This window comes from Polyodon spathula, chromosome 43, assembly GCF_017654505.1.
Source record: "Polyodon spathula isolate WHYD16114869_AA chromosome 43, ASM1765450v1, whole genome shotgun sequence".
Taxonomy (NCBI): domain Eukaryota; kingdom Metazoa; phylum Chordata; class Actinopteri; order Acipenseriformes; family Polyodontidae; genus Polyodon; species Polyodon spathula.
In genome coordinates this window covers 1,248,340-1,257,296 of record NC_054576.1, presented here as the reverse complement: position 1 = coordinate 1,257,296, position 8,957 = coordinate 1,248,340, and the positions used below count along the sequence as shown (strand labels likewise).

Below are 8,957 nucleotides of genomic sequence, written 5' to 3'. Positions count from 1 at the left end.
TGAAATTTTTTATTTGATTACACTGTAAATACAGGATATATGGACAGATGAAAAGGCAGAACATATTTTAACAATAGCAACATTTAAAGGGTATGCATCTCTGTATGTGAATTCAACTGCAAGCTGACAAATTTGTTCAGTTCTTCAAAAAGACAATTTTGCTTTTGAGCAGCAAGGTTAATTCAAGGACAACATGGCATGAGTTATAAGTTACTGCTGTGAGAATTCAATGATCTTAGCCCACCTGAACTGAAACTGTATTTCCTGCTAAAATGGTAGATTGAAATCAATTTGATATATGCTGCTTTGGGAACCAGAAACACAGTGTTCCTCCCAAGCTTGTAACTGAGATCCATCTGCTGGATGAACATGTGCCAAGGATGGAAACTAAAACACAAACCAGATGTGAATTTCAGTTCCAAACAGCGCAATACTTTACCCTCAAGTGGAAAACTTCTGCTGATGCCAGGGAATTATTATGAAACATTTGCATGCTGGCAAATACACTGCCAGGAAGTAGCGAAAACAATAGGGCAACGCAATTCTTTTTTGGGTAAAAACAATTATTGAGTTAAGGTTTGAACAGTTTTAGTCAAAGGTTATCCTGTCCTTGAAATAGTATTGAGTTATTTTGTATTTTTGGAGAGCAAAACGAGTGCACAAAACCAAATTGTATTAAAAAAAGGAAAAGTTTATATCATTTTGAAACTACTAATGCTGTATCTTCCATTACTATTAAACAGTCAGTATTGCTGAATTTAGACCTATTTAGAAATAAAGACTTCCAGTCAAAACGTAATAAGAATTTTCATATTTCTGAACTCTTAATGCTGCATTTATGATGTGGCAGTCGTAACAAAACTGGCAATCCTGTGTAAATAGAGAGACACTTCCCTTAAAAGATAAAGCATTTAGGACATGGTTTGTAAAACTACCCAACTGACAGACTTAGCATTGACATAAAAAGGCCAGTTCATTACTTGGGGATGAAAATGCAGAGACTGAGGAGGCTAATAGAGGCGCCTTCACTTCTGATCAGCATGATGCTCTGGCTGGCAGCCGCACTTCTGCGTCAGCGGAACATTGCTGGTCACCAGGGAGAAGTCATCACCAATGTAGACAAATGGAAGCCACACCTGCTCCACAACCGAGCAGCACTTAACCTGAAAAACAAGAGCAGAGTTAATCATCAGACTTACTTTTGTGTGTGTGTATTTGTGTCCATATGAATATGATGGAGATCAGGTGTTGCCCGACAGCTTACAAGTGACCTCGAAGAGCTGGCTATAACAACATGTGTGCACAGTGTGTCCCATTGCTTATCCACCCAGAGAAAGCAGGTGACCCGAACCAAAACGTTCTGGAGTTTTCAGTTGTTTCAATAGTGAAGTTGAAGTTAAAGTGGGGGGTGTTGAGTTAACTCAATTCAATAGCTGAGGTGGCTAAAAGAGAAAGGTGGAATGCAAACCCATTGTCTCATGGCTCCTTTCCCCTGCTGCTAAAATCTGAGTAACTATAAGTGAGTACGCAAGCGTGGTTCAAATCTCTGTAAATGGGAGTTTCTTCTCAACCGTTTTATTACCTGGCTCAATAAAGGAATTGTAATTGATTGATTGACTGACTGATTGATCTTGGCCCACAGCGCTGCTTTGGGCTTCGTGGCTTCAGGAGAAAAATTGTCTGGTGAAATTTCAACTCATCACACTGCAGGTGAGGCAGAGCTCAGCCAGGGTGGGACTCACTTCACAATTCACTATTTAACTCTAGCAACATGTGTTGCTTAGGTCTGCCAGGTGAAAAGAGGAGAATCACTTATATACTCTGTTTACAATATAAACACAGCCTGTCTTCAGTAGATCTTCAGTCCTCCTGATCTGTAATTGTGATAATATATTTGATATAGTCATTTTACAAGAACCGTTCCCAGCCTGGCTACCCTAAGATGATACTGTTAAACAGACACTATTAACAATTTCACAATAGTTTTTGATCCACTGCGAGGCCACCAGACCTATAGTGCCAGAGGACAACACAGATTGGGTGGCTCCACTATTGGGCGCAGGGGTTGCTGGTGTGCCGTGAACTGTGGTTTCCTTTGCCAACCTAAGCTCTCCCTACCCAAGTGGCACTTGGCCAATTGTGCACTGCCCCCTAGGAACCCCCAGTCACAGCTGGCTGTGATATAGCCTGGATCTGAACCTATGATCTCCAGGCTATAGGGCTGATCCCCACACTCCAAGCAGAGTGCCTTTACTGGATGCGCCACTCAGGAGCCCCCTGACAGACCATATGTATGAGCATTATATTCCTCATAATAGTAAAGAAAGGGAACAGCCTGTGTGTCCCTGTGAAGGTGTATACCTCTGGGAGGTGGAGCTTGCTGGAAGGGGTTTTCAGCCTGCAGTGTTGCCATGTTCTCCCCTCGCCGCGTGTGCAGGCCACACACTCTGTGTAGGTGTAATTCTCTGGATAAATAATCCATGAGTCCCAGCCCAGATCTAATAGGAACAACAGGTAGCTTTGTCAGGAGAAGCGGAAAAAACAGCCACAGTCAAAGAGCCAGGTCACCAGAGGCAGTCTTGATGTTTTACTGTCTTCATTTTAACTTTAATTAGAAGCACATGCAAGGATTTGGTAGCAGGAAGCAGCAGTAACTTTTTATCTCTTATGTTGTATTTAAAACATCTGCACATCACAAATTAAAGTTATCAAAAAAAAGAACCATGGGCATTACATTCTGCCTATGTCCACACTGTACAACACTAAACTATGTTACTGGAACTGTAAAAGGTATACATCCTGCACCTGTTACTTTAGTACAGATATATTCACAGGAGACCCAAATATATGCATGGTGGAGTGCTGATATACTGAGTTACCAGTGATGGAGATCTGCGAGGTGATCTGGCAGCAGCGGTGCCCTGTTGTGTTCTGTGTTTCATTCTCTGCTGCAACACTGACAGAACTACTGCTCTGAGCTGTAAAAAAACAAAAAAACAAAAGGAGAAATTTACAATTTGACATCTCAAATTAAAATTACATCTGCGATTTTTTCATGTGCCTTCCCACATGTTTGATAAAACTCTCTGATACCATCTTCTACACTGATAATGACAACGATATCACTCAGCGATTTCCTCTACTAACGATACCATCCTATAAAACCTGTTGCCAGCATCTGCACAGAACCTAATTGTAGAAAACCCTCGCTGCAGTCGTTTGTATTCACTTCCCAAAATCCACAAACAAAGCAATCCAGGTCATCTCATTGTATCAGCCTGTTCCTGTCCCACTGAACTACTCTCCAAATCTCCTGATGATATCTTGAAACCCATTGTTGAATCACTGCCTGCATATGTCAAGGTCTCTACACATTTCCAACATAAATCAGACAATTTCAAAGAACGCTACCTCTGTGACAATCCGATTTTGTTTACAATGGACATTGAAAGCCTCTACACTGTTATCCCCAATAGTGAACATGTTATCGATCACAAAGACTGTGATTTTCCAGTGTTATGTCAATATGGCCAGTCTTCGAGGAGAATTTGTTATGTGCTTAGTGATGTCATTGATGATGTCATATGTGATGTCAAATGTGATAGGTAACATGCACATAAGGGTGCTGAGTTGAAGTTGCTTGGCTACCTTAACTTGCAATATCCTAACCTTTTGGACTTTTGCAACCAAACCTTAATGTTACTTTAACAAGGTGTTGGCCATTGAATTTTGTTTGTTTTGCAAAAGGCATCCTGGAAAATCAAACAACCACATCTGCCACATAATGCTGTAGTGGAAACACAATTTGAGGCACTAGATAGCACAGAAAAAAAAAGACATGCACCAAGTATGTAAAGTTTTCTTTTTTAAAATCCAGATTTTGTGTGGTCCAGTGGTTAAAGAAACAGGCTTGTAACCAGGAGGTACCCGGTTCCAATCCTAGCTGAATTGAATCATTGTGTGACTCTGAGTAAGTCACTTAACCTCCTTGTGCTGCGTCTTTGGGGTGAGGCGTTGTTGTAAGCGACTCTGCAGCTGATGCATGGTTCATACACCCTAGTCTCGTATCTTGTAAAGTGCTTTGTGATGGTGGTCCACTATGAAAGACGCTATATAAATAAAGGGGCTGCCCCTGAGGCTGGAGAGGTGGGGACAGCAATGATTGTACCTGAGACCTGGAGAGGCGCTATATAAATCTGGTGATACGCAGCAGTATGTTTATCTTCTAACGCAGCACAAGTGACATTCCAAATGAGTCGTTTTTGATAGGAATAAAAGTATAAAATGCATCCATGTTTTTGCAAAATCATATACCCCGTTGCACCTCTACACACCGGGACTATGTGTATGCCGAGCATTGTTCCTTAATTTGCTATACTTTTGGAGAAGCAGGTATATAAAAAAGCGCCTTAATCATTTCTTTAAAAAAAAAAAAATGAAAACAGTTTATCTCAAAAGTATTCAAGTGAATTCTATCCCGTTCATAGGGTTTGCTGAGTCTGCAAATCAACCACACATAAAAATTGCATTTTAGTGGGGTTTTACCCACCTTTTGAGCTGGTTGTAAAATCGACTTTAAACAGTACATTTGTTAAAACCTTAACTATGTCTGCGCGACCACAGACATGTGGTGCAGTCATTTACCTCCTGAAGAGTGGTTTGAATTTGGGCAAGTGGCCAACAGTCCTGTCTTCCAGGTAGCCCTGAACTGGCTCACTCCTTGGAGCTTCATGTGGGGTTCATGCTCCAGGTTTAAAGCATCCAGCAGCATCTCTCTGGCATCCTGCAGCAACTGCTCCTTACAGCTAGAAAAAGGAGACACATCATTATAACAAGTGAACACATGTACCTGCAGGGATGCAGGACTACATCTGCTGAAAGGAGAGAGGCTTTGTAAGCACAACTCAGAGACAACCGGCAATGTATGTGACAGAACAGTTTATTTCATCCCATAAAAAAAAAGAACAACATTTTCTTTGGTTTTGAAACAAAATGCCCTTTGGATATTATTAACTTGAAAAATAAAACTAGAAGCACCTACATAAACACATGTAACTTTAAAATGACTATGAATAGTCTGCTGGAAAAAGATCTTTTGAACTTTTGTATCAGTCGGGACTGACACTGTGTTACGAAATCTCTGATATCATGCGTAATTGTTAAAATGCAAATTAACACTTTGTTAAATAGTAATGTCTTTTCTTACAATTAAAAAAACGATTATGTGTGACCCTGAGCAAGTCACTGAACCACCATGTGCTCCATCTTTGGGGTGAGATGTTGTTGTAAGTGAATCTGCATCTGGTGCATAGTTCACACACCTTAGTCTTGTATCTTGTAAAGTGCTTTGTGATGGTGTCTGCTACAAAAGGTGCTATATAAAGATTATTATTACAGTATGCAATTACCAGAGTTAACCATGGACTGCCAGGTTTCTAATGATGTTTTACCACACCTCTCCAAGTTTTACAATGCTTTACCTTGCCATACTATAGTTTATTACACTTTACTATGCTTGTACTATGGTTAACTTTTATATGAGCATAAACAGCATTTACAGGCAGTCTCTGTGACTTTACCCAGCATGTAGGTACAATGATTGGTCTAGAGTATGTTTATAACCAGATTGCAATGCTAATTATAAAAAGAGAAAAGGAGAAATGCTTGAAACAGAAATGTTGCTGGTACAGTACCAAGGCTCAATCTATACTGAGAGCTTTGATTTGTATAACTCCAACTGTAACGACAAGCTTTGAACTCCAGTCTGTGATCAGGTGTGTAACTGTGTCTATGATTATTGAACTCCAGTCTGTGATCAGGTGTGTAACTGTGTCTATGGTTTGAACTCCAGTCTGTGATCAGGTGTGTAACTCTGTCTATGATTATTGAACTCCAGTCTGTGATCAGGTGTGTAACTCTGTCTATGATTATTGAACTCCAGTCTGTGATCAGGTGTGTAACTGTGTCTATGGTTTGAACTCCAGTCTGTGATCAGGTGTGTAACTCTGTCTATAATTACTGAACTCCAGTCTGTGATCAGGTGTGTAACTCTGTCTATGATCATTGAACTCCAGTCTGTGATCAGGTGTGTAACTGTGTCTATGGTTTGAACTCCAGTCTGTGATCAGGTGTGTAACTCTGTCTATGATTATGGTTTGAACTCCAGTCTGTGATCAGGTGTGTAACTGTGTCTATGGTTTGAACTCCAGTCTGTGATCAGGTGTGTAACTCTGTCTATGATTATGGTTTGAACTCCAGTCTGTGATCAGGTGTGTAACTCTGTCTATGATTATGGTTTGAACTCCAGTCTGTAATCAGGTGTGTAACTCTGTCTATGATTATTGAACTCCAGTCTGTGATCAGGTGTGTAACCCTGTCTATGATTATGGTTTGAACTCCAGTCTGTGATCAGGTGTGTAACTGTGTCTATGGTTTGAACTCCAGTCTGTGATCAGGTGTGTAACTCTGTCTATGATTATGGTTTGAACTCCAGTCTGTGATCAGGTGTGTAACTGTGTCTATGGTTTGAACTCCAGTCTGTGATCAGGTGTGTAACTGTGTCTATGGTTTGAACTCCAGTCTGTGATCAGGTGTGTAACTCTGTCTATGATTATTGAACTCCAGTCTGTGATCAGGTGTGTAACTGTGTCTATGGTTTGAACTCCAGTCTGTGATCAGGTGTGTAACTCTGTCTATGATTATTGAACTCCAGTCTGTGATCAGGTGTGTAACTCTGTCTATGGTTTGAACTCCAGTCTGTGATCAGGTGTGTAACTCTGTCTATGATTATTGAACTCCAGTCTGTGATCAGGTGTGTAACTCTGTCTATGATCATTGAACTCCAGTCTGTGATCAGGTGTGTAACTGTGTCTATGGTTTGAACTCCAGTCTGTGATCAGGTGTGTAACTCTGTCTATGATTATGGTTTGAACTCCAGTCTGTGATCAGGTGTGTAACTCTGTCTATGATTATGGTTTGAACTCCAGTCTGTGATCAGGTGTGTAAGTCTGTCTATGATTATGGTTTGAACTCCAGCTGTGATCAGGTGTGTAACTCTGTCTATGATTATGGTTTGAACTCCAGTCTGTGATCAGGTGTGTAACTCTGTCTATGATTATGGTTTGAACTCCAGTCTGTGATCAGGTGTGTAACTCTGTTTATGATCATTCAACTGCAAACAGTTGCTCTTTGATTGTTTTCTCTGCGAATGTTTTTCTTTAGAATGATTGTGATGTGTTAAGGCCAGGCAAAAACTCAAACTAGAACAAGCTCCAAATCAAATCCTTCTTCTGTATAGAAAGACCCACAGAGATAACCAACAGAGATTATATGGGAAAGAGAAAAACTGTTGGTGCTACAGAAATAGTACTTTGGAGACGTATACTTTTACTCAGCTCCTAATTCATAATTCCTAACAGTATGACTTTCTATTTTGTGTACTGAAGTCAGTGTTACTTTTTGGACACTACAACACCACCCAGCTAATTTCCTTCCTATTAGATTTGTACAATTATTTTTAGAAAATTTAAAATTAACCTATAAAAGGGATACATCTAAACAATTTGTATTGCTAGTCATGCTGTTATTGTCGTGTAACAGTAAGGTACAGTTTCTTAAATATCAATTATTGTGTAAAAAACTAGATTTCAAGACAGCTTCAACAGGTGGTGAAGAAAAAGCAAGCAACTATTAGTGAATAAACGAGCTGGGTAAATAAGCTCTTTGGAGAGACACCGTAATGTGGGAACAGAGAACAACTGAAGCTGTGCTAGCACAGTCCTTAGAGAACAAGTGCTGTTCATCTTATTGTATTCTACTATAAGCAACTTCTCTTCTAGTGCACCAAAAAACAATTCACTGACAAATGCAATAAATGTTTCCCTGTCTCAAAGAGAGGTGACAATTGAAATAAAGTTCTACTGAACAAAGATGATTCATTGGGTCTATTCAAATAATGTAACAAGTGGCAGATCTGAATGCTGCCATTATTTAAAGCTTTCAAAGAGACTTTGTGAAAACCAACGTTTCTACAAAAGTGCATGACAGTTTATTCAGTGTATTTTTAAAATATCCTATCTTTCATATTCATACTGTCGTGATATTTAAATGAAAATGCCCATTATGTTCAGTAAACACTGCACCTCCTTGTACAAAAAATAGTTTTCAATATCTCTAAATGAGCATATAGAAGACTAAACCTCTAGTAGCCAATGCTGTAATTCTGATTATGCTTTTAATATTGTTTCCTTTTTTATTTCCCCAATATTACAAAGACTGTTAGGGTAAAAGCATTGTAGAGTGAAAATTGAAGCCAAGTCAAGCTACAGTATAATTTTATGTTTTTGTTGCACATATATCTATTCTAACCAGTCCTTTATTTTCTTAGCATTTGAATTCTTAAACTCACAGCAGTGAAACACTTGTGGACAGGCAGCTATAAACCTGTACTGTCATCTCACCTGGCTATTTCTGATGCAGGTTCCTGAGACAACGGCAGAATGAAAGCCATTCCCAGCGCAGTGCCCAAGCACAAAACAGCCGACAACAGAAGTAGTGTCATCATGAGGCTTGTGGTCAGGTAATGGATATCTCCAATCCCAGGTAGCCTCAACCAAAATATCTCCAAGTGTAAAGGTGATGGAGTCCAGTGCAACAGTTTCTGAAGACCCTCGGTCTCCTTGGTGATGTCTAAAGGATGAAGCAATGCCCTTTTATGGTTCACTGAATCCAGAGTTGTGTTTCAGGGAGTAAGTGGGAGGGAAGTCCCATGAAGTGAGTTGGTTCTTCAACAGAAAGAACACGCGCGTTAAAACATAGCAGCCTGGGAACACAATTTATCTCTTAACAAAGTAGCTTGACCTTGGCGTGTTTTGCATTGTTTTCCAGGGCTCCTCAGTGCAAGATGGAGAAAAAGAGAGAACACTTTCTTTGTTACTTGGTGTCTGTAGAATGGCCAC

General features: G+C 39.9%; 1 protein-coding gene across 1 annotated transcript; it reads right to left on the bottom strand.

Annotated features, from left to right (window-relative positions):
• Window positions 1-50: 50 nt before the first annotated feature.
• On the bottom strand, window positions 51-8,692 carry LOC121305407. Its single transcript, XM_041237062.1, has 5 exons — window positions 8,460-8,692; window positions 4,645-4,805; window positions 2,880-2,978; window positions 2,362-2,498; window positions 51-1,163 (listed from the first exon to the last, which is right to left on the bottom strand). Exons 1-5 carry the CDS (start codon window positions 8,561-8,563, stop codon window positions 1,026-1,028), a joined length of 639 nt encoding a protein of 212 aa, XP_041092996.1. The 5' UTR covers window positions 8,564-8,692; the 3' UTR covers window positions 51-1,025.
• Window positions 8,693-8,957: the final 265 nt, after the last annotated feature.

Coding starts and splice junctions, on each gene's coding strand:
- LOC121305407 (XM_041237062.1), bottom strand. CDS start 8,563: ATGATGACACTACTTCTGTTGTCGGCTGTTTTGTGCTTGGGCACTGCG. Junction 2,979..4,644: donor TTCAAACCACTCTTCAGGAG/GTAAATGACTGC, acceptor GTTTTTTTACAG/CTCAGAGCAGTAGTTCTGTC. Junction 1,164..2,361: donor GCAAGCTCCACCTCCCAGAG/GTATACACCTTC, acceptor CTTGTTTTTCAG/GTTAAGTGCTGCTCGGTTGT.